General features: G+C 44.3%; 1 protein-coding gene across 1 annotated transcript in view; it reads left to right on the top strand.

The window, feature by feature from the left end:
- The window catches only part of stab2 (stabilin 2), a 40,895-nt gene that overhangs the window by 15,247 nt on the left and 1,058 nt on the right, over positions 1 to 24,590 (top strand). The window contains exons 20-63 of the mRNA XM_038996651.1: positions 2,652 to 2,744; positions 3,096 to 3,182; positions 3,334 to 3,445; positions 3,556 to 3,736; positions 3,913 to 4,006; positions 4,164 to 4,322; positions 4,485 to 4,580; positions 4,707 to 4,799; positions 4,916 to 4,963; positions 5,525 to 5,664; positions 5,855 to 5,966; positions 6,063 to 6,230; positions 6,417 to 6,524; positions 6,641 to 6,772; positions 6,920 to 7,048; positions 7,130 to 7,192; positions 7,294 to 7,389; positions 7,779 to 7,974; positions 9,124 to 9,219; positions 11,864 to 11,915; positions 12,070 to 12,131; positions 12,408 to 12,533; positions 12,714 to 12,787; positions 12,883 to 12,957; positions 15,492 to 15,611; positions 15,815 to 15,859; positions 16,010 to 16,090; positions 16,175 to 16,330; positions 18,593 to 18,724; positions 18,854 to 18,913; positions 19,030 to 19,296; positions 19,439 to 19,585; positions 19,700 to 19,756; positions 19,855 to 19,975; positions 20,306 to 20,455; positions 20,622 to 20,726; positions 20,884 to 20,991; positions 21,185 to 21,378; positions 21,609 to 21,750; positions 21,934 to 22,067; positions 22,184 to 22,349; positions 22,479 to 22,585; positions 22,683 to 22,802; positions 24,178 to 24,327. Of these exons, the coding sequence (XP_038852579.1) occupies positions 2,652 to 2,744; positions 3,096 to 3,182; positions 3,334 to 3,445; positions 3,556 to 3,736; positions 3,913 to 4,006; positions 4,164 to 4,322; positions 4,485 to 4,580; positions 4,707 to 4,799; positions 4,916 to 4,963; positions 5,525 to 5,664; positions 5,855 to 5,966; positions 6,063 to 6,230; positions 6,417 to 6,524; positions 6,641 to 6,772; positions 6,920 to 7,048; positions 7,130 to 7,192; positions 7,294 to 7,389; positions 7,779 to 7,974; positions 9,124 to 9,219; positions 11,864 to 11,915; positions 12,070 to 12,131; positions 12,408 to 12,533; positions 12,714 to 12,787; positions 12,883 to 12,957; positions 15,492 to 15,611; positions 15,815 to 15,859; positions 16,010 to 16,090; positions 16,175 to 16,330; positions 18,593 to 18,724; positions 18,854 to 18,913; positions 19,030 to 19,296; positions 19,439 to 19,585; positions 19,700 to 19,756; positions 19,855 to 19,975; positions 20,306 to 20,455; positions 20,622 to 20,726; positions 20,884 to 20,991; positions 21,185 to 21,378; positions 21,609 to 21,750; positions 21,934 to 22,067; positions 22,184 to 22,349; positions 22,479 to 22,585; positions 22,683 to 22,802; positions 24,178 to 24,327 (5,154 nt within the window). The remainder of the gene's footprint in view (positions 1 to 2,651; positions 2,745 to 3,095; positions 3,183 to 3,333; positions 3,446 to 3,555; positions 3,737 to 3,912; positions 4,007 to 4,163; positions 4,323 to 4,484; positions 4,581 to 4,706; positions 4,800 to 4,915; positions 4,964 to 5,524; positions 5,665 to 5,854; positions 5,967 to 6,062; positions 6,231 to 6,416; positions 6,525 to 6,640; positions 6,773 to 6,919; positions 7,049 to 7,129; positions 7,193 to 7,293; positions 7,390 to 7,778; positions 7,975 to 9,123; positions 9,220 to 11,863; positions 11,916 to 12,069; positions 12,132 to 12,407; positions 12,534 to 12,713; positions 12,788 to 12,882; positions 12,958 to 15,491; positions 15,612 to 15,814; positions 15,860 to 16,009; positions 16,091 to 16,174; positions 16,331 to 18,592; positions 18,725 to 18,853; positions 18,914 to 19,029; positions 19,297 to 19,438; positions 19,586 to 19,699; positions 19,757 to 19,854; positions 19,976 to 20,305; positions 20,456 to 20,621; positions 20,727 to 20,883; positions 20,992 to 21,184; positions 21,379 to 21,608; positions 21,751 to 21,933; positions 22,068 to 22,183; positions 22,350 to 22,478; positions 22,586 to 22,682; positions 22,803 to 24,177; positions 24,328 to 24,590) is intronic.

The raw sequence follows: 24,590 nt of genomic DNA, 5'->3' as shown, positions 1-24,590 counted from the left end.
TAATGTAGAAACCAGAAATGTGTTAAACAAATAAAAATATATTTTATATTTGAGATTCTTCAAAATAGCCACCCTTTGCCTTGATGACAGTATTCACACCCGTAAGTCACTATTCAGGCTCCTGAGTGGCGCAGCGGTCTAAGGCACTGCATCTCAGTGCAAGAGGCATCACTACAGTCCCTGGTTCGAATCCAGGCTGTATCACATCTGGCCTTGATTGGGAGTCCCATAGGGCGGTGCACAATTGGCCCAGCGTTGGCCAGGGTAAGCCGTCATTGTAAATAAGAATTTGTTCTTTACTGACTTGCCTAGTTAAATAAAGATTTAAAAAATGTATTTTAGGATCACCTTTGGCAGCTGTAAGTGTTTATAAGTAAGTCTCCAAGAGCTTTGCACACCTGGATTGTACAATATTTGAACATTATTCTTTAAAAAATTATTCAAACTCTGTAAAAACTGTAACTAGGCTACTCAGGAACATTCAATATAATATTGGTAAGCAACTCCAGTGTATATTTGGCCTTGTGTTTTAGGTTATTGTCCTGCTGAATTTGTCTCCCAGTGTTGGAAAGCAGACTGAACCAGGTTTTCCTATAGAATTTTGCCTTTGCTTAGCTCTATTCCGTTTCTTATTATCCCATAAAACTCCCTAGTCTTTGCTGATTATAAGCATACCCATAACATGATGCAGCCACCACCATCCTTGAAAATATGAAGAGTGGTACTCAGTGATGTGTTGTGTTGGATTTTCCCCAATCATAACTGTTTTAAAGTCACCATTGGCCTCATGGTGAAATCCCTGAGTAGTTTCCTTCCTCTCTGGCGACTGAGTTAGGAAGGACACCTGCATCTTTGTAATGACTGGGTGTATTGATACACCATCCAAAGTGTAATTAATAACTTCACCATGTTCAAAGGAATATTCAATGTCTGCCTTTTTATTTTTACCCATCTACCAATAGGTGCCCTTCTTTGCGAGGCATTGGAAAACCTCCCTGGTCTTTGTGGTTTATTCTTTGTTTGAAATTCACTGAGGGACCTTAATTGTATGAGGTAGTCATTCAAAAATCATGTTATTATTATTGTTATTATTATTACTATTATTGAGTCCATGCAACTTATTATGTGACTTGTTAAGACGGGATATACTGTGTTCAATACCGTATAAAAACAACGTGAAGCGCGTTCCAGTTCACGCGCATCAAACAGTAGAGTCCACTTTGAATGACATTTACAATGAACAGCCCTACTTCTTCATATCTCAAAAGAAAAACATCAACCAATTTCTAAAGACTGTTGACATCTAGTGGAAGTCATAGGAACTGCAACCAGGTTCCTATTAAATAGGGCTTTTCATAGAAACCTAATGGAAAACACAGTGACCTCAATTTTTTTTTCTCCCTGGATGGTCTGTCCTCGGGGTTTCGCCTGCCAAATCAGTTCTGTTATACTCACAGACATTATTTTAACAGTTTTAGAAACTTTAGAGTGTTGTCTATCTAAATTTACGTCCGGATGAAAATCTAATTATATACTAATCTTAGCTTCTGGGCCTGAGTAACAGGCAGTTTACTTTGGGCACGCTTTTCATCCGGACGTGAAAATACTGCCCTCTATCCCTAAGAAGTTTTAAGCACGTTTACGCATTACGTTAATTAGGCTTGCCATGACAAAGGGGTTGAATACTTATTTACTCAAGAAATTTCAGCTTTCATTTTTATTCATTTGTAAAAAGGTCTAAAAACATAATTCCACTTTGACATTATGGGGTATTATGTGTAGGCCCAGTGGGGGAAACAGTTCCCAATCCTTGAGTAAAAGTAAAGATACCTTAATAGAAAGTGACTCAAGTAAAAGGAAAGTCACCCAGTAAAATACTACTTGAGTAAAAGTCTAAAAGTATTTGGTTTTATATATACTTAAGTATCAAAAGTAAATGTAATTGCTAAAATATACTTCAATATCAAAAGTAAAAGTATAAATCATTTCAAATTCCTTATATTAAGCAAACCAGACAGTTTATTTTTTTTTACAGATAGGCAGGGGCACACTCCAACACTCAGACATCATTTACAAATGAAGCATTTGTGTTTAGTGAGTCTGCCAGATCAGAGACAGTAGGGATGACCAGGGATGTTCTCTTGATAAGTGTGTGAATTTGACAATTTTCCTGTCCATTCAAAATGTAACTTTTGGGTGTCAGGGAAATGTATGGAGTAAAAAGCACATTATGGTGAAGTAAAAGTAAAAACGGTCAAAAATATATAAATAGTAAAGTACAGATACCCCAATAAACTACTTAAGTAATACTTTAAAGTATTTTTACTTAAGTACTTTACACCACTGTGTACAAAATCCAAATTTAATCCATTTTAAATTCAGGCTGTAACAGTCAAGGGGTGTGAATACTTTATGAAGGCAATGTATGTGTTTACTCAGAGCCATGGCCTGTCTCACAAATGGCATCCTATTCCCTATATAGTGCACTACTTTTGACAGAGCCCGATGGGCACTGGACAAGAGTAGTGAACTTTAAAGGTGAAAGAGTGCCATTTGAGACACAGACCATGGCTCTGAGTAAACACATCCAGCCATCCATGTACTGTATACAGCTCTGTGTTAATTTTGCTGACGTCGCCCCCTTTGTGTAGAACACCTTCCTTCGCGGCTGTGTGTTCCGGAACATACTGAGTTTCAACATCCTTACGTTTGGCTGCACCCCCATATGCAACAGGACCCTCACGGTACAGACACACACAGATACACACAAAACTTCTAACCCTAACTCCTAACCCTAACCTTAACCCTAAACCGAACTTCTAAACCTAACCTGAACCCCAAACCCTAAACCTTCAAGCTTAAAATATAATTTTAACAAATTAAAGAATCCTACTTTGTCAGGACATTCTGGTGACTTGTAAGGACATTATGGTCCTGATAATGTAGGAAAACATGTACACACACCACACCTCCCTCGCACCTCGCACACCTCAAACACCCCTCACACACTCTGTAGGCCCGCCCTGATTTGAGTTGTACACCCTCCTAAGCCCATCCTGGTCCCTAACCCCACCTCTACATCACCTTCTCCCCAGACACCACTGTGCTGTAAGGGCTTCTATGGGCCAGACTGCACCCCGTGTCCTGGAGGGTTCAACACCCCCTGCTCCCGTCACGGACAGGTGAGACACCCAACCTAACCAACGTATCCCTTAAAACCACTTAACCAGTCTGACTGAAAAAATTATCTATGCAGTGATTGGCGTAAGCCTCCTCTTTGTGTTTATGTTCAGCATGTAGGTATTCATACTTATTTTCTACCGTGTGTCTTAGTGTTCTGAGGGGATCGAGGGAAACGGGACGTGTGTCTGCGAGACCGACTTCAAAGGCTCCCGGTGTCACTACTGCTCCAACCCCAACAAATACGGACCAGCCTGCGACAAAAGTACACCCCCATTTTAGACATTCTATATTGACAAAGGGACACATCAGTGTCCCCAGATGATGACACGTCTGTCTCATGTTGATGATGTGTCTCTCCCCCTCTGTCCCTAGCTTGTGACTGTATCCATGGTGTGTGTGATAACCGTCCCGAGGCAGACGGGCGTTGTAAGGTGGACTCCTGCCAGCCGGGCTACACTGGCCAGTACTGTGAGCGCCACACCCAGGCCTGTGGCCCCCAGGTGACCTTCTGTCATGCCCACGCAGAGTGTAACTTCAACGGAGGGGCAGTCAAGTGAGTGTGCAGGCTTCACTGCGGCCTTGTTGGGGATGTTGGTATAACAATAGAATCCCTTTCTCTCACTCAATGTTCTAAATTCTCATGACAACACAGTGTTTTGTATCCAAGATTGTCCCTCCTGCAAAAGTTAGTTCTAAGTAAAAGGCATGTTTTTTTTTATGTGTGTGAAGGTGTGTGTGTAACCCTGGTTTCCAAGGCGATGGGATCACGTGTGTGTATACGGAACCCTGTGCCCTTCCGAACCGTGGAGGATGCGATGTGAATGTAAGCACAGAAAACACACAAACAATGTACGGAAACCATACATCTCACCATCAACGTCTTTCAGTACCTTTTCCAATGTAACTTTTTTTCACCTAAGCATGGTAGTCTGCTTGCTGTACTGAGCTGTTCTGACTGTGCTCTCCACTACCCCCTACAGGCCAAGTGTATAAAGACAGGGCCAGGCTCACACACATGCCAATGTTTGGCAGGATGGAGGATGGATGAGGATGGGTGCCAGCCTATCAATGACTGCCTGGGCCCTGACAGAGGGGGCTGCCATCCCAATGCCACCTGCATCTATGTGGGCCCTGGACAGGTGAGAGAGAGAGGGGTAGGGCATCAAACTCCCAAAACAGTTTGATTGACTCAATGAGATGTTGTTTCTATATTTTCTCCCCTACCATCTATCTTAACGATCCATTCAATAAAGCCCAAAGTCTCCAGTTGATTCTATGCATGTTCCTATTTCCAAATGCAGAGCGGCTGTGCGTGCAAGAGTGGTTTCCGTGGCAATGGGAGAGAGTGCGAGGCGAACAATCCGTGCGTGGCACAAAATGGCGGCTGTCATTATCTGGTGGGTGCCCGCTACTTCTCATTGGCCAACACGATATTGAACCAATAGAATCACCGACCATAATACTGATTGATTGTGATGATAGTCTTTGACCTCGTGAACTTTGATCTACTTTCTCTCCTACAGGCAAGCTGTCTCTACGTGTCCGGTGCATGGAAGTGTGTGTGTGAGGATGGATACACAGGTGACGGAGAGGTGTGCTACGGCAACGTGGGACAGGTGAGCACTTCCTACCTTATTGCCAAGACAGGTAGCTACATATGTTTGTGGATTGGGGGACTGACATACCTACAGTGATCTGAATAACAAACCTGACCTCCACTGTGTCTCTGTAGGAGTTGATGGCCCTTCCTGATGTCGCTGAGTTCGCCAAATGGGTGACTGTGAGTTTGACCATTGTCATTTACAGCAGGGGGGTTTTGAGTTTTCCCTGTTGTTTATGCTGTTGTTCAGATTCTTTATTGTCTGAATAAGAAACAACTTATTTTCACTTCTGACATCCTGTATCAATAATGAGACGTCACACCACACTATCTAGAACCTTAAAGAGTTATTCAGCTGTCCCCATAGGAGAACCCTTTGAAGAACCCTTTTTGGTTCCAGGTAGAACTCTTTTTGGTTCAATGTAGAACCTTTTCTACATGGAGAGGGTTCCACATGGAACCAAAACGGGTTCTCCTATGGGGACAGGCGAAAACCCTTTTGGAACCCTTTTATCTAAGAGTGCATAGTGTAAGCTTCAGGAATGTTTAGTAAGATACAACCGGATATGGTTACAGAGCATTATGGGTATTGTAGGGTATATGCTACAATCTGCATAAGGTCATATTCACAACTCACCATGACCTTCTGCTAGCCTGCTAGTATGCCTGTAAGAGGCTGGTCGTATGGTTTTAGGTCGGCAAGACATTTAGTATTTTCTTTCGTCTCCTCCCCTCTCCCAGGACGTAGGCATTTCCCAGCTGCCACTCATGAACAGTCAGAACGTAACTCTGCTGGTGCCGTCCACAGCAGCTACAGACAAGATGACCAAAGAGGACAAGGACTTCTGGACAACCCAGGGGAACCTACCCAGTATCATCAAGTAAGACCTGGGTCATATTTATTAGGCACCAAACGAAATGATGTATTCTAAAACAGGAATAGACTACCTGGACTTGTCCAATAAGAACCGTCTCTTTTATTTTCCCTTGGACAACTTTTAAAAACGTTTTGCTATAGGCATTGAGATTCTTCCATTGTGATAATCCTTATTTCTGATTATCCCCTGATAGAAATCACATGATCCAAGGTGTCTACTCACTAGATGACCTCCGCGATGCATCCTCCAACTTGCAGCTCACTTCCGTTCTGAAGAAGGCTCTTCCTGTTACTATTACCAATGAGGTGAGTTTAGAGGCAGGTTTTATCCTAAGGTTAAAGTGAACAGGAACTGTGATACTGTAACACATGACCTGAAGTTAACCCTGTATTGTCTGTCAGTCCACAGTGATTGGAGGAGCCACCATAACAACCGCGAATGTGGCTTCAACCAATGGACTGATCCACATTATTGACACAGTGTTGGTTCCAGAGAGGAGCCTCAGTGAGGGGCTGCTGGAGCTGCTTGCACGGAGGCCAGAGTTCTCCCTGTTCAGGAGTTACCTTGTCGTATGTACATTATAAGGCTGCTATTCTATTCATCCACACTCTCGTACAGCACCCAAACTCTATTTTTGAACAGAGCACTCTGATGAACAATCCCAATGTCTTACTAAAGTTCTCCATAAAAATATGTGTGATTCCATATGCAGCCATATCTGAGGAAAATGTCTGTCTCTGTCGGCTCCCTCTCAGCATCACAACCTGACAGGAGAGATAGAGCAGGCCTCGGCCTACACTGTGTTCGCTCCAACAGACGGCGCTGTCCTCGAGTACCTCAAGAATACCGCTTCAGACACCATGGTACCTCAGACGATTTTTTAAAATGTTGTTACACATTGTGTGTGTGTGTGGATGCGAGTGTGCGTGCTTATATAATGTATGAACTGTAGTACTGTGTGCGTTTTGGTTGTTGTCAGGACGTGAATACGACGCGGTACCACGTAGTGCTGTCTGATAGGTTAATGAAGGTAGACCTGCTGGGTGGAGCCTACAAGGAGACCATGCTGGGGTTCTCCTACCAGCTAGGCATCTTACCCAGGGATGACAAGGTATTATTATTATGGGATGCTCTGGGAATTCTGTTAGTGTTCTACTAATGTTATATCATCCATATTGGCTATAGTCTACTACTGTTTGAGTCCTCTCAAAATGTGGTGCTCCTTTTTTTCCTCTTCTCTTCTCTCTCTCCTCTGTAGTTGTTTGTGAATGAAGCCCAGATAAATGTGTCAGACATCCTGGGAGGTAAAGGGGTGATCCACGGCCTATCCGCAGTACTAGATATCATCAGAAATCGCTGCGACATCCAGCAATTCAAGACATTTCCGGTAAAGCCCCTTTCTTCCTTTTTCTTTAAACATTTGACATTCATTTTCTCAGATAATAATTTATTTATATTTTGTCTGAAGGGATTCTGTCAAGATTGCTTCCACCCACAACTCAACTCCTGTCCAACTGGAGCTACCCCAGTGGTATGATACCTTTCAAGTATATCCAGCTACTGTGTAGTGGATCGAAAATGTCTGTCATGTTTCATGAATTACTCTCTGTGTTATGGCTGTTTTCCCTACAGGTATTGGTCAGGAAAAAGTGTATGTTCAGTCGGGTCTACCAGGGGGCACAGCTGCTCAGCATCGGCTGCAGGACCATCTGCAAGAACACTACCATTGTACGTGAGACACCAGCAGCACCACTAGCACTGTGTTGGAATCACTGGAATACGACCACACTTCGGACTGTGTCCCACCCTATACCCTATATAGTGCACTATTTTTGACCAGGGCCCATAGGGAATAGGGTGGAATTTGGCATGCATCCTTGGTAGAATGGGTCACTGGTGTAGAAACAAAAGCACTGTTAAAATAATTTGTTAGCAATGTGTTTGCGTATTTCTTACACATATTCAATGCTTTAAATCCAAGAAGAGGAATCAACAAGGGTCTAGAGAAGCTCTACCTGAGTGAGGCAATTGACATGCAATCATACTCTACCTTTACGCCATTTGGAAGTGAGAGTAGAAGTGCGTGTCCCGGTGATTGACTCTAGCTCCTCCTGTAGGTGCGGAGGTGCTGTGGCGGGTTCTACGGGGAGCACTGTGAGCCGTGTCCAGGGCCCAAAGGCCAGCCTTGCTATGGGAACGGGATGTGCCAGGACATGACCAACGGTACAGGGGTTTGCCAGTGTAACAAGAACTTCAACGGGACTGCTTGTGAAGCGTGCCAGGATGGCAAATACGGCATCCACTGTGACCAAGGTACTGTAGTAATGTATTGTAAGCCCTTAGAAAAAAAGATGCTATCTAGAACTAAAAAGGTCCTTCGGCTGTCCCCATAGGAGAACCTTTTGAAGAACCCTTTTTGGTTGGAAATCTGTTGGGTGGAAACCTTTTGGGTTTCATGTAATACCCTTTCCACAGAGGGTTCCACATGGAACCCAAAAGGGTTATTCGGCTGTCCCCATAGGGTTCTCCTATGGGGTGTCGTGGTAATTTCCTGTATTACTAAATTATGAGAGCGCAAACCACACACAAGTCAGAGTTATATTTTAAAGTCCATCTGTAATTATATGAGCTTCACCATAGCCCTTTGACTCTCAGATCAATTCAGTGTCTATAAATGAATTCTCTGACAGTCCTTACAAAACAATTCTTAGTGTCTTTTATAGCCAAGATACACCCCTCTCAACTCACAAGACGAACCACAGATCTTAGGCCTTTTACTTAAAAGAGGAGTATCCCATAGCCAGATAGCATCAGCTATAAATTATCGTTCAGTTTGGTCTCTTTAGACGAGATTTTAATCTCGTTCTTGGTACCACTTAGGACCAAAATATTACCTCATCCAATGGCATATATCAATTGTCAATTCTAGATACTCCCATCTCAAATACACCCCCTCTTCTCCCCACCCTGGAGAAGGGGAGTGAACCTCTAGGGGAGTGAACCTCTAGGTCATATACTATCTCAAGATTCATCAACACATCAGAGGGGTAATACAATGATTCCAGACACTACCATACTCCTCCCCCCAATGGGAAAAGAAGGGAGTGACTACCGTACAGACATAGTGGAGCCCTTCTCCCTTTCTGATATTCTGCATATTATGAAAGTAAATAAAACATCTTATTTATCTATGTTACCTAACTAATTCTGATTCAGCTACGACAGGGGACAGCCAAATAACCCTTTTGGAACCCTTTTTTCTAAGAGTGTAGTAAAATAGCGTCCACTGTGACCAAGGTACTGTCGCAAGATATATCCACTATCAACTTGCCACTACAATATAGAATCCAGCAATTCAACAATGGAATGCTTTTGCAAAACAGAAACACAATCACTATATATGCTACTATCATCAGCATATTTCTCTCTCTCGCTCTCACACCCCTCCCCCCCTCTCTGCAGACTGTAGGTGTAAGAACGGCCGGTGCAACGAAAGTATCCATGGAGATGGGACATGCGAGTGTGACGCGTATTGGAGAGGGGTCACCTGTGATGAGAGTATGTACTGTATGAATGTCACGTTCTGACCCTAGTTATTGTGTTAATCCTTTGTTTTTTGGTCAGGACGTGAGCTGGGTGGGCATTCTATGTGTTGTGTTTCTATGTTGGGGTTTAATGTGTTGCCTGATATGGTTCTCAATTAGAGGCAGGTGTTTGACGTTTCCTCTGATTGAGAACCATATTTAAGGTAGGCTGTTCTCACTGTTTGTTTGTGGGTGATTGTCTTCCGTGTCTGTATGTATGTTCGTACCACACGGGACTGTAGCGTTGGTTTGTAGTCTGTACCTGTTCGTGCGTTCTTCGTGTATTTGTAAGTTCTCATGTTTTAGGTCAGTCTACGTCGTTTATTTGTTTTGTAGTTTGTTAAAGAGTTTTTGTGTTTCGTCGTTCTGTTAATAAATATTCACTATGTCTTCACAACCCGCTGCATTTTGGTCTGATCCCTACTCCTCCTCTTCAGACGAAGAGGAGGAGAGAAACCGTTACAATGAAAGTATATGTGCTGGCGTTGTTCTTATTTTGAATTAGTATAATTTTAGCTCCTTGTATCTGGTAGCACTTTAAGTTGTGCGAGTTTAATCTTTCCAGTATGTATGACAGGGTCATTGGCTGATAAGTGGGCCACAGCGCACGAGGGTCATTCTTGAGTTGTGGTGGCATTTCGTGAGAATTAAAATAAAATGTTATGTATTTATACAATACCAGTGGACACACCTCCTCATTCAAGGGTTTTTCTTTATTTTTACTTGTTCTACTTTGTAGAATAATAGTGAAGACATCAAAACTATGAAATAGCACACTAAATATATTTATTTGAGATTCTTCAAAGTACCCATCCTTTGCCTTGATGACAGCTTTGCACACTCTTGGCATTCTCTCAACCAGCTTCATGAGGTAGTCACCTGTAAGGCTTGGAGTTCCCACATATAAATACGAATTCGTTCTTATGACTAGTTAAATAAAGGTTAAATGAAAAATAAAAGAATATGCTGAGCACATGTTGGCTGCTTTTCCTTCATGCTGCTGTCCAACTCATCCCAAACCATCTCAATTGGGTTGAGGTTGGGTGATTGTGGAGGCCAGGTCATCTGATGCAGCACTCCATCACTCTCCTTCTTGGTCAAATAGCACTTACACAGCCTGGAGGTTTTGGGTCATTGTCTTGTTGAAAAACAACTGATAGTCCCAGTAATTGGATGGCGTATCGCTGCAGAATGCTGTGGTAGCCATGCTGGTGTGCCTTGAATTCTAAATAAATCACTGACCGTGTCACCAGCAAAGCACCAGCACACCACCTCCTCCATGCTTCACGGTGGGAACCACACATGCGGAGATCATCCGTTCACCTACTCTGCGTCTCACAAAGACACGGCGGTTGGAACCAAAAATCAAACATTTGGTCTCATCTGAGCAAAGGACAGATTTCCACTGGTCTAATTTCCATTGCTCGAGTTTCTTGGCCCAAGCAAGTCTCTTCTTCTTATTGGTGTCGTTCAGTAGTGGTTTCCTTGCAGCAATTCAACCATGAAGGCCTGATTCACGCAGTCTCCTCTGAACAACATGATGTTGAGATGTGTCTGTTACTTGAACTCTATGCATTTATTTGGGCTGCAATCTGAGGTGCAGTTAATTGCCCATTTCTGAGGCTGGTAACTCTAATGAACTTATCCTCTGCAGCAGAGGTAACTCTGGGTCTTCCTTTCCTGTGGCGGTCCACATGAGAGCCAGTTTCATCATATTGCTTGATGGATTTTGAGACTGCACTTGAAGAAACTTTCAAAGTTCTTGAAATGTACCATATTGACTGACCTTCATGTCTTAAAGTAATGATGGAGTGTCGTTTCTCTTTGCTTATTTGAGCTGTTCTTGACATAACATGGACTTGGTCTCTTACCAAATAGGGCTATCTTCTGTATACCACCCCTACCATGTCACAACACAACTGATTGCCTCAAATGCATTAAGAAGGAAAGAAATTCCACAAATGAACTTTTAACAAGGCACACCTGTTAATTGAAATATATTTCAGGGGACTACCTCATGAAGCTGGTTGAGAGAATGCCAAGAGTGCAAAGCTATCATCAAGGCAAAAGGTGGCTCTTTGAAGAATCTCAAATATAAAATATATTTTGATTTGGTTAACACTTTTTTGGTTAAAAGAGATTTTGTTTAACAAGTAATGTTAATTGTTTCTCAAAAATGTAGGGGTAAAAATGAATGACGCTCCTGTTTTCAATAACTTTAAATACCTCACCTTGCGAGGATATCCTTGATATCCTTCATCTGTGCAAGACAATTTGCATACCCTAAGTACTTTAAAGAATACATACAAATACAGTTTTGCAGTACAAAGGACTTGCATTTTGTTTTATCATTGACAAACAAACAGTTCAACATCAACAAAAACATGTATGATGTGTTTTTCATGGTCGCAAAGGCAAGGGATGCAAATGCCCCCGCACAGGACTGTCCTACCAAGGGACTATAGTCCCACCCCTAACTGACAGAAAGACATGCCAAAAAAACACACATGTATTACAAGTAGAAGTCACATGGGCATTTTAACTCACATGAATCATATCAATGTTATAGGATCATCTCATAATACTGTAACACGTCATTCCTGTATGCTGTGTTTCAGAGTTCACTAGAGAAGAGAACTGTGGGGACAGGACGTGCCACACCAGTGCAATGTGAGTGAACTGACTTCAGCTTCCCACCACTCTATGATGTGACTATGTTGAAATCAAACCATTTCAGCACAGCAAAGCCCGAGAAACGGTTCTTATATCTCTTAGCTGCAAACTGTGGTTCCATCTCTTCTCCTCTTTTGTATCTCTCTCATAGATGTGTAGCAGGTCGCTGTGAATGTCTGGCAGGGTTTCAGGGTAACGGCGTCGACTGCAAAGGTATTCTTCCTGTCACTTTCCAGCATGCACTATTATACTGCTACCTGAACTGCTATTATACTATACATGACTACCACACAGGAAACTAGGTGTAACAAATCTGTGTGTGTGTGTGTGTGTGTGTGTGTGTGTCTGTCTGTCTGTCTGTCTGTCTGTCTGTCTGTCTGTCTGTCTGTCTGTCTGTCTGTCTGTCTGTCTGTCTGTCTGTCTGTCTGTCTGTCTGTCTGTCTGTCTGTCTGTCTGTCTGTCTGTCTGTCTGTCTGTCTGTGCGTGCAGCGAAAGACGCCTGCAAAGACAATAACGGGGGATGCAGTCCTCACGCTGTGTGTAAGAGGACTCTCCCTGGACGCAGGCAGTGCGTGTGCAACACGGGATACCACGGCGATGGGATGGTGTGTGTACGTAAGTGTGCATCTTTTATCTACACACTTTGACAGGTCAGGTTCTGAAATATTGTTGAGTTTCAGCTGTGTTTGTTCATTTTGTTACCTAGGGCTGGGCTACCGCTGAAAGTAACGGTAAGAAATGATTTGAACCAATTTAGACCCAAACAATGTTAAACATTGTTTTATTTTCCCTCAGAGATCAACCCCTGCCTGGACGGTAAAGGAGGCTGCCATGTGAATGCAGGCTGTATTCACACCGGACCTAACAAAGTAAGTTGGTTGGTTGGTCGGTCCGTCGTGTGTGTTGGGTGTCCATCAATCTGTTGTAAAACAGTGAACTGACTTATTTAATGTTTCCCATCCAGACGTCGTGTGTGTGCAGCCACGGCTACACAGGAGATGGGAAGGAGTCTTGTACGGTTATCAACCTCTGTCGAACGGTACATCTCTAATCTCTCCCTCAATACAGTGTTAATGTAGTTAACAGTGTTACAGTGTGGTTAACAGTGTTACAGTGTTAGTGTGGTTAACAGTGTTACAGTGTTAGTGTGGTTAACAGTGTTACAGTGTGGTTAACAGTGTAACAGAGTGGTGAACAGTGTAACAGAGTGGTGAACAGTGTAACAGAGTGGTGAACAGTGTAACAGTGTGGTGAAAAGTGTAACAACAGTGTAACAGTGTGGTGAACAGTGTAACAGTGTGGTGAACAGTGTAACAGAGTGGTGAACAGTGTAACAGTGTAGTGAACAGTGTAACAGTGCGGTGAACAGTGTAACAGTATGGTGAGCAGTGTAACAGTGTAGTGAACAGTGTAACAGTGTGGTGAACAGTGTAACAGTGTGGTGAACAGTTTAAATGTAATGAACAGTGTAACAGAGTGGTGAACAGTGTAACAGTGTGGTGAGCAGTGTAACAGTGTGGTGAACAGTGTAACAGAGTGGTGAACAATGTAACAGAGTGGTGAACAGTGTAACAGAGTGGTGAACAGTGTAACAGAGTGGTGAACAGTGTAACAGTGTCGTGAACAGTGTAACAGAGTGGTGAACAGTGTAACAGAGTGGTGAACAGTGTAACAGAGTGGTGAACAGTGTAACAGAGTGGTGAACAGTGTAACAGTGTCGTGAACAGGGTAACAGAGTGGTGAACAGGGTAACAGAGTGGTGAACAGTGTAACAGAGTGGTGAACAGTGTAACAGTGTCGTGAACAGTGTAACAGAGTCGTGAACAGTGTAACAGTGTCGTGAACAGTGTAACAGAGTGGTGAACAGTGTAACAGAGTGGTGAACAGTGTAACAGAGTGGTGAACAGTGTAGCAGTGTGGTGAAAAGTGTAACAGAGTGGTGAACAGTGTAGCAGTGTGGTGAAAAGTGTAACAGAGTGGTGAACAGTGTAACAGTGTCGTGAACAGGGTAACAGAGTGGTGAACAGGGTAACAGAGTGGTGAACAGTGTAAAAGAGTGGTGAACAGTGTAACAGTGTCGTGAACAGTGTAACAGAGTCGTGAACAGTGTAACAGAGTGGCGAACAGTGTAACAGAGTGGTGAACAGTGTAACAGAGTGGTGAACAGTGTAACAGTGTCGTGAACAGGGTAACAGAGTGGTGAACAGGGTAACAGAGTGGTGAACAGTGTAACAGAGTGGTGAACAGTGTAACAGTGTCGTGAACAGTGTAACAGAGTCGTGAACAGTGTAACAGTGTCGTGAACAGTGTAACAGAGTGGTGAACAGTGTAACAGAGTGGTGAACAGTGTAACAGAGTGGTGAACAGTGTAGCAGTGTGGTGAAAAGTGTAACAGAGTGGTGAACAGTGTAACAGTGTCGTGAACAGTGTAACAGAGTGGTGAACAGTGTAACAGTGTGGTGAACAGGGTAACAGAGTGGTGAACAGTGTAACAGAGTGGTGAACAGTGTAACAGAGTGGTGAACAGTGTAACAGAGTGGTGAACAGTGTAACAGAGTGGTGAACAGTGTAACAGTGTCGTGAACAGGGTAACAGAGTGGTGAACAGGGTAACAGAGTGGTGAACAGTGTAACAGTGTGGTGAACAGTGTAACAGTGTCGTGAACAGTGTAACAGAGTCGTGAACAGTGTAACAGTGTGGTGAACAGTGTAACAGAGTGGTGAACAGTGTAACAGAGTGGTGAACAGTGTAACAGAGTGGTGAGCAGTGTAACAGAGTGGTGAACAGTGTAACAGTGTCGTGAACAGTGTAACAGAGTGGTGAACAGTGTAACAGAGTGGTGAACAGTGTAACAGTGTGGTGAACAGTGTAACAGAGTGGTGAACTGTGTAACAGAGTGGTGAACAGTGTAACAGAGTGGTGAACAGTGTAACAGTGTGGTGAACAGTGTAACAGAGTGGTGAACAGTGTAACAGAGTGGTGAACTGTGTAACAGAGTGGTGAACAGTGTAACAGAGTGGTGAACAGTGTAACAGAGTGGTGAGCAGTGTAACAGGGTGGTGAAAAGTGTAACAGAGTGGTGAACAGTGTAACAGAGTGGTGAACAGTGTAACAGAGTGGTGAACAGTGTAACAGAGTGGTGAACAGTGTAACAGAGTGGTGAACAGTGTAGCAGTGTGGTGAAAAGTGTAACAGAGTGGTGAACAGTGTAACAGAGTGGTGAACAGTGTAACAGAGTGGTGAACAGTGTAACAGAGTGGTGAACAGTGTAGCAGTGTGGTGAACAGTGTAACAGAGTGGTGAACAGTGTAACAGAGTGGTGAACAGTGTAGCAGTGTGGTGAACAGTGTAACAGAGTGGTGAACAGTGTAACAGAGTGGTGAACAGTGTAACAGTGTGGTGAAAAGTGTAACAGAGTGGTGAACAGTGTAACAGAGTGGTGAACAGTGTAACAGAGTGGTGAACAGTGTAACAGTGGTGAACAGTGTAACAGAGTGGTGAACAGTGTAACAGAGTGGTGAACAGTGTAGCAGTGTGGTGAAAAGTGTAACAGTGTGGTGGTCCTCTTGGCAGAAACAAAGGGACTGCCACAGGTTCGCCAGGTGTAATATGACTGGTCCAGGGGAACACAGCTGCACCTGTATGGACGGATACATGGGCGACGGCATCCGCTGCAAAGGCACTGTGGGCAAGGTGAGCAGGAGAGGAGACTACACATAGCATGATCAAGTAAAAGATACATTTGATTGCCATTTGTAAGTACACGTACATACCCCATGTAAGCTCACACCTCTTTTCCCACTTTATTTCTTTCTCTCTCTCTCACACACTCACTCACTCACTCATTCACACTCTTCATTTGACCATTGATCAGGGTTTATCTTTTTCATCTACAGGAGCTTCTCACCAGGAAACTGAGGGATTTCTATCTTGGGTTGATGGTGAGTCTCTCACTGACCAGTAGCACACTTTTATTTATGTTCTGTATTAAGTTACACATCCTCGTAAGAAAGGCACAACACAATCACTGTTGATTAAAATAATAGCAAATTAACTAAAGATATTGTTGGTTGAACGTTGTTTGTTTTCAGATGGCAGATATTTCTCTGAAGGGCCGGGGTCCATTCACAGTCTTTGCTCCAACAGCTGAGGCCTTCGCCCGGGGGGAGATGGTAGGAAAGTGTGTGTGTGTATGCGCCTGTGTTTATATACCTGTGTGTGGACGGATCTTATCTTGTCTCATGACTTGCTCTTAGGCAAAAGAGTTGAGGCATCCCTCGAAGAGAGACAAGAGGGCCAACATTCTTCGCTACCACATCGTGTCATGTCATACCTTATTGGCCAGCGACCTGACCACGCCCAGAAACCTGACCACTCTCATGGGAGACGTCTTGACCATCACCTACTCTGAGGTAACCAATGAGATTACAACACTCCCAGTGGATTCTATTGGTTGCTTCAATGCCTGGATTATTATCCTAGATTCTATTTATTATCATGATGGATTGGACATTATTTATACAGTGCATTCGGAAAGTATTCAGACCCCATCAATCTACACACAATACCTTATAATGGTAAAGCAAAAACAGACTTTTCTAAATGTTTGCAAATGTATAAAAAAAAAAACATATATATTACATTTACATAAGTATTCAGACCCTTTACTCAGTACTTTGTTGAAGCACATTTGGCAGCGATTACAGTCTCGAGTCTTCTTGGGTATGACGCTACAAGCTTGGCACACCTGTATTCTGGGAGTTTCTCCCATTCTTCTCTGCAGATCCCGTCAAGCTCTGTCAGGTTGGATGGGGAGTGTCGCTGCACGGCTATTTTCAGGTCTCTCCCGAGATGTTCGATCGGGTTCCAGTCCGGGCTCTGGCTGGGCCACTCAAGGACATTCAGAGGCTTGTCCCGAAGCCACTCCTGCGTTGTCTTGGCTGTGTGCTTAGGGTCGTTGTCCTGTTGGAAGGTGAACTTTCGTCCCAGTCTGAGGTCCTGAGCGCTCTGGAGCAGATTTTCATCAAGGATCTCTCTGTACTTTACTCCGTTCATCTTTCCCTCGATCCTGACTGGTCTCCCAGTCCCTGCCGCTGAAAAATGTCCCCACAGCATGATGCTGCCACCACCATGCTTCACCGTAGGGATGGTGCCAGGTTTCCTCCAGATGTGACGCTTGGCATTCAGGCCAAAGAGTTCAATCTTGGCTTCATTGGACCAGAGAATCTTGTTTCTCATAGTCTGAGAGTCTGTAGATGCCTTTTGGCAAACTCCAAGCGGGCTGTCATGTGCCTTTAACTGATGAGTGGCTTCCGTCTGGCCACTCTACCATGAAGGCCTGACTGGTGGAGTGCTGCAGAGATGGTTGTCCTTCTGGAAGGTTCTTCCATCTCCACAGAGGAACTCTGGAGCTCTGTCAGAGTGACCATCTGGTTCTTGGTCACCTCCCTGACTAAGGCCCTTCTCCCCCGATTGCTCAGTTTGGTCGGGCAGCCAGCTCTAGGATGAGTCTTAGTGGTTCCAAACCTCTTCCATTTAAGAATGACGGAGGCCACTGTGTTCTTGGGGACCTTCAATGCTATCCCCAGATCTGTGCCTCGACACAATCCTGTCTCGGAGCTCTACAGACAATTCCTTCGACCTCATGTCTTGGTTTTTGCTCTGTTATGCCCTGTCAACTGTTTTTTTATTTTTTTTATTTCACCTTTATTTAACCAGGTAGGCTAGTTGAGAACAAGTTCTCATTTACAATTGCGACCTGGCCAAGATAAAGCAAAGCAGTTCGACACATACAACACCACAGAGTTACACATGGAGTAAAACAAACATACAGTCAATAATACAGTAGAAAAATAAGTCTATATACAATGTGAGCAAATGAGGTGAGATAAGGGAGGTAAAAAAAAAAAAAGGCAAAAAAAAGAGGCCATGGTGGCGAAGTAAATACAATACAGCAAGTAAAACACTCGAATGGTAGATTTGCAGTGGAAGAATGTGCAAAGTAGAGATAGAAATAATGGGGTGCAAAGGAGCAAAATAAATAAATAAATACAGTAGGGGAAGAGGTAGTTGTTTGGGCTAAATTATAGATGGGCTATGTACAGGTGCAGTAATCTGTGAGCTGCACTGACAGCTGGTGCTTAAAGCTAGTGCGGGAGATAACTGTTTCCAGTTTCAGAGATTTTTGTAGTTCGTTCCAGTCATTGGCAGTCATTGGCATGTGTGACCTTAGACAGCTGTGTGCCTTTCCAAATCATGTCCAATCAATAGAATTTACCACAGGTGGACTCCAATCAAGTTGTAGAAACATCTCAAGGATGATCAATGGAAACAGGATGCACCTGAGTTCAATTTCGAGTCTCATAGCAAAGGATCTAAACAGTTTTTTTTTTTTTTATACATTTGTAAAAATGTCTAAAAACCTGTTTTCACTTTGACATTATGGGATATTGTGTGTAGATTGATGAGGATTCTTTTTTTTTTTTTTATAAGGCTGTAACGTAACAAAATATGGAAAAAGTCAAGGGGTCTGAATACTTCCGAATGCACTGTATACCTTGAGAAGTGTAGAAGTATAGTATGGATATATGTTGCATCTGGTTCCTCTGCTACATTTGAGGAAGGGATTCAATGGTTGTGGTGAGAGAGCTGAGGTCTCCTGTCCTTGTTTCCAGGGTACCATCCTCATCAACAACATGGTGAAAGTGGTGCGCAGTGATGACCCGAGCATCAATGGGATCATCCATGAGATTGACACCTTCATGATACCAGAGAGGCTGAAGAAGGCTGATGTGATAGAGGGGCCAGTATGTACAAAGATAAAGACTATTTGTAATCAATATACCTGTTTAAATCTGTCAAACACTCCATCATGGGATAACTCATCACCATCTCCCTGTCCCTCTCTCTTTCCCTCTCCATCTCTCCCTTCACAGTTGAACCTCACTGATGTGGCTGATGGTAATGGTTACAAGACCTTCTACAAACTGCTGTTGGTTAGTATTTGTCCCTGTGAAGTTCCTATTTCCTTTATGGATTCTGAGAATAACAATCTTAAACTTCTCGCCTGAAAAGTGTTAAAGAAGGTGTTCTTCTCTGTTTCTCCCTGCAGGACACAGATGTGATGGCAATGGTGAATGACCCCCTCCACCAGCCCGTGACATTGTTCCTGCCGTCGGACCGCGCCATGGCCGCACTGCCCCAGGAGCAGAAAGACTTCCTTTACAACTCACAGAACAGAGGACACCTGCTGGAGTACCTCAAATACCACATCCTCCGAGACACCAAGGTGTATGCAGCAGAGCTGGTCCACATCGATCCTATACGGACGCTCCAGGGATCCGAACTCAAAGCCAACTGTGGAGGGCTGGACAACATAGTGAGTAAAACAAAGTAGTGTTGTGTTTGTACAACACTAACAAGCGGAATATAATTTAGAGGCAAAAAAAGTAAGGCCATCTTGTGGTATTTGGATTGACCCAGACCCCAACGTTTTCTGAGAGATGTACTTTTCTGCACAGGGTGAAATCTTCCTCAACGACGGGAACTGCCGAATCATCCAGAGGCACATCCCCTTCAACGGTGGGATAGCCTATGGGATCGACTGTCTGCTGAACCCGCCGAGCCTCGGGGGTCGCTGTGACAAAAAGGAAACTGTAGATTTCCCGGTGAGTGTGACCATATCATGCAGTAGATAGTCTTTTTTATTGCTACCATGGAATAAGGTGATTAGAATTATTATTGTCTTAGAATGTTTTTTCTGTGTTTCTCCTGTGTGATAGCTACCCTGTTCATTCTGCACATCATCAACACACTGCCCCCCTGGGTCCAAACTCAAGGTATCTGTTCACCCATCCACCCGTCGTAACCGTTATGTGAATATAACACTTGCATCTCTCCCCATACTAAAAACTGCCCCTACATATGTATTCTGCAGGAGGTGAAGAAATGTGACCTGCACATGATAGTGAATATGAATAAAGGCTGCCAGGCCATATGTACTTTTGTCCTCTGGCAACCCAAGTGCTGTGCTGGCTTCTATGGACGTGACTGTCTGGGTAAGAGCTCCCAAAATTTGCCTCAGATCTCCCTGATCATACCAAGACAGCATCTCAAATGGCATCTTATTCCCTTTATAGTGCACTACTTGTCAACATGTACTAGGGAACAGGGTACTTTTTGGAATGCAACCTAATGAATAGGACAACAAATACAGTTTGTGGTGAAAACCCCATAAAGAATGTAATTCTCAAAGACTAGCTCCAAAAGTCTCATGCAGTCTCAGAAATGTGATTGGCATTCGTTAAAGCAGGTGTTTGGCGTGAAAGACTACAGATCTGAGTTGTTTCCCATCATGACTTTGACTTCCTGTTCGTGTTTACCTCAAGTTTGTCCTGGCGGGAATTCATCTCCCTGTTTGAACCATGGAAAGTGTGATGACGGTCACCTAGGCAACGGTAACTGCACATGTGACACTGGTTTCCATGGCGACGCCTGTGAGTTGTGTAAAAAAGGCCACTATGGACCAGACTGCACAGGTGTGTAGTGCTCTAGTGTGGATACCTTCATCTCAAGATTTAGTTGTGCTACCTCGTGTGAAGAATTTCATTGTGAACTTGTGTGGCTTAATTTAGTATAATCTTGAATCATTCTCCGTACTGAATCTTGAACCTGATTTGTGATATGATGTCATTTTTTCCTCAGCATGTAACTGCACAGGGCATGGGTCATGTGAAGAAGGCCTTAAAGGGACAGGCTCCTGTTTCTGTGAACAGGGCTGGACCGGGCAGCGCTGTGAGACACAACTAGGTAAAGAACCACAAGTTACAAAATGTCCACCACACAAAGGAAGACCAAGAGCCATCATCTTGAAATGGCAGTTTCTGCTACATTTAAAACACTGATATTTATCATTTAAACATTGATGTTAACTGTTCCTGTCACCCTTCACCCCCTCTCCCTATAGCGGAGGGTCCAGTCTGCTCCCCAACCTGCTCTCAGAACGGCATATGTAAAGAGAACAACACCTGTGTATGTAAACTTTTCTACGAGGGAGACGGCATCAGCTGCATAGGTAATGGCCTGCAGAGACAACACTGGAGTACTACAACACACACACATTTCCACACACACATCCCACATGCAGACACATACTGTGTATACGCACATGAAACAAATTCTGTACATCACTGTTGATCACTGCTTCTCTTCTGTGTCATGAATTTCTTCTTTTGCTGCTCCTTCCTCCTCCTCTCCACGCCCTCTAGTGGCTGACCTGTGTAAGTTCTGGAACGGTGGCTGTGCCCAGGGAGCTAAGTGCAGTCAGAAGGGGGAGACGGTGAGCTGCGCCTGCCCTCAGGGACACTCTGGAGACGGCTTCATCTGTCGGCCCATAGACCCTTGCTCCGTCGATGACAACGGGGGTTGCCACGAGCACGCCACCTGCACCATGACTGGGCCGGTAAGGGGTCAGCCACGGGGTGCCATGGGTACTACAAGGGTTGCTATGGTAACTTATTAGCGTACCGCCAATAGTCCCAGCATGTCAGCTATAAATATGAATTCATCTTTTTGTGTGTGTGTGTGTGTGTGTGTGTGTGTGTGTGTGTGTGTGTGTGTGTGTGTGTGTGTGTGTGTGTGTGTGTGTGTGTGTGTGTGTGTGTGTGTGTGTGTGTGTGTGTGTGTCTACAGGGAAAGAAGAAGTGTGTGTGTAAGGATAACTACATCGGGGACGGTGTGACGTGTGAGGTGAAGGAGCTTCTTGTGAACCGTTGTCTCCAGGAGAACGGGCAGTGCCACTCTGACGCCCAGTGTACCGACCTTCACTACGAGGGTACGCCATGCACGCACACACATACTGTACACTCCTTGTATAGGAGTTTCATTTAAAGTCTGTATAAGAATACATAGGATATATATACAGTATAGCTCTTTTCCAAGACCCAAACGCACACATGTGGTGTGTGATATGCTGTGATGTTTACATCTTCTATCTTTGTTGCCCCCCTCCCACCAGACAGCACAGTCGGTGTGTTCCACTTCCGGTCCAACAAGGGACAGTACAAGCTGAACTATACATCGGCCCAGGAGGCCTGCACAGGAGAGGGGGGAACCATCGCCACGTACACACAGCTCTCCTACGCACAGCAGGTGAGCACACACACATTAACACACACCAGAAAAGATACACAAACACATTTACCCACACATACATATTCACACACACAGACTGACAAACACCTACTATGCTACCCCTCTGTCTCCAGGCTGGGCTCAACCTGTGTGCGGCTAGCTGGCTGGACCAGGCCAGAGTGGCCTACCCCACCACCTACTCCAACCCCAAGTGTGGCTTTGGTCACGTGGGCATCGTAGACTACGGCTTACGCAACAACCTCAGCGAGACCTGGGACACCTTCTGCTACAGGGTCAAGGGTAAGAGGGGAAAAGGAGAGGAGGGAATAATTGAGAGGGGAGGGAAAGAGGGAGAGCGAGACAGCCCTCTTTATGTGTGAAAAATGTGTTTTCTAAGGTGTTTCATAAGGTGTGTGTGTGTCCCTCCAGAGGTGAAATGTGAATGTAAAGCAGGATATATAGGAGATGGATACTCCTGCATTGGAAACCTCCTGCAGGTCCTCACTGAGAAGCCCACCTTCTCCAACTTCCTCTCTGTGAGTATCTAAATGGTATCATTCTATTCAGGTTTTGATTTATTGTATGTTCACTCACAGTGGTTTGTTACTGATCCGGTGTCGTTTTTACCTGCAGCAAATCCTGAACTACTCCCAGATGTCCGTGTCAGGAAAACAGTTTATGAAGCGCCTCAGTAACCTGACCATCCAGTCCACTCTGTTTGTACCTGATAATACCGGACTGTACCAGAACCAGGTACAAGAACACCCTGTCAGACACACTGACATGCATTCTGATGCACACCCGGACATATGTATGCACAGTCTCACACAGCTACTCACACACAGCCCTGTACATTACCACCAGAGGCATCACGCCCGATTTGTCAGATTTGTCCTATTTAAATATACAAAATAATAATAATAAAATAATACATTTATTTTGAGAATTTGGCAGGATGTCCAACCGGCCTCACAACCGCAGAACACGTAACCACGCCAGCCCAGGACCTCCACATCCGGCTTCTTCACCTGCGGGATCGTCTGACACCAGTCACCTGGACAGCTGATGAAACTGGGGGTTTGCACACCGAAGAATTTCTGCATAACCTGTCAGAAACCGTCTTGGGGAAGCTCATCTGAGTGCTCGTAGTCCTCACCAGGGTCTTGACCTGACTGCAGTTCGGCGTCGTAACCGACTTCAGTGGGCAAATGCTCACCTTTCGGTGGCCACTGGCACGTTGGAGAAGTGTGATCTTCAGGGATGAATCCCGTTTTCAATTGAACCAGGCAGATGGCAGACAAGGCGTCCTGTGGCGAGTGGTTTGCTAATGTCAACGTTGTGAACAGAGTGCCGTGGCGGTGGGGTTATGGTATGGGCAGGCATAAGCTACAGACAATGAACACAATTGCATTTTATCGATGGCAATTTAAATGCACAGACATACCGTGACGAGATCCTTAGGCCCATTGTCGTGCCATTCATCCGCTGCCATCACCTCATGTTTCAGCATGATAATGCACGGCCCCATGTCGCAAGGATCTATACACAATTCCTGGAAGCTGAAAATGTCCCAGTTCTTCCATGGCCTGCATACTCACCAGACATGTCACCCATTGAGCATGTTTGGGATGCTCTGGATCGACGTGTACGACAGCGTGTTCCAGTTCCCGCCAATATCCAGCAAATCCGAGTAGCTAGCTTGTCTAATTATCTTAGTTGGTAGACTTTAGAAAAGCAAGCAATTACTAAATGTACTGAATAAGACTCACATTCCTTTCAATCTTTTACCCAGATTTTTGCAAAGAAGCATATTTAGTTTTTTTGTTAAAAATATAACCACAGGAGGTTGGTGGCACCTTCATTGGGGAGGACCGGCTCGGGGTAATGGCTGGAGGTGAATAAGTGGAATGCTGTCAAATACATCAAACACATGGTTTCCCACATTAGCGGAGACTGCATTATTGGTAAACGCTGCATATGTCGGCCCAATCGGAAATGACCTTTAAATGTCTGTCGCACAATCTGTACCGCTTCATCGATCCAGATTGAATAGAGCCCTTACTCAGACTTATATGAACATGTATATGTATAAATGTGTACACTCACTCTCCTGTGTTGTATTGCCCAGACACTGACCCACAGGGACATGGAGTACCATCTCTCGGAGGGCCGGGCCTTGGCCCTGAAAGACCTGACCAACGGCAGCCGTATCCGCACCCGGCTGGGCCAAAGCCTCATTGTCCTGGGTATCGTTGACTTCCTCAACCCCAAAGTCCTGGTGAGACATGGAGCTACAGTACTGTACACATCAACCCTATACTTACTGTACTTTGGGCATTCACTCACTGTACCACACTCAGGTTCTCTGTTGTTTTTCAGTCCCCGTTATAGGAATGTATTATATATTGCCCTGGTTAACCAGGTCTCCTAGATTGAACAAATATGTTTGAGAAAATGTGAAAATTAGCTACTGAACCAGCCTCATAGACCGCATATTATAGAACAACTAACCACTGAAAATAAAGTTTGACTTCATGATTG

This window comes from Salvelinus namaycush, chromosome 6, assembly GCF_016432855.1.
Source record: "Salvelinus namaycush isolate Seneca chromosome 6, SaNama_1.0, whole genome shotgun sequence".
Taxonomy (NCBI): Eukaryota; Metazoa; Chordata; class Actinopteri; order Salmoniformes; family Salmonidae; genus Salvelinus; species Salvelinus namaycush.
The sequence above is the reverse complement of the archived record's forward strand: the minus strand, read 5'-3'. Positions and strand labels throughout refer to the sequence as shown.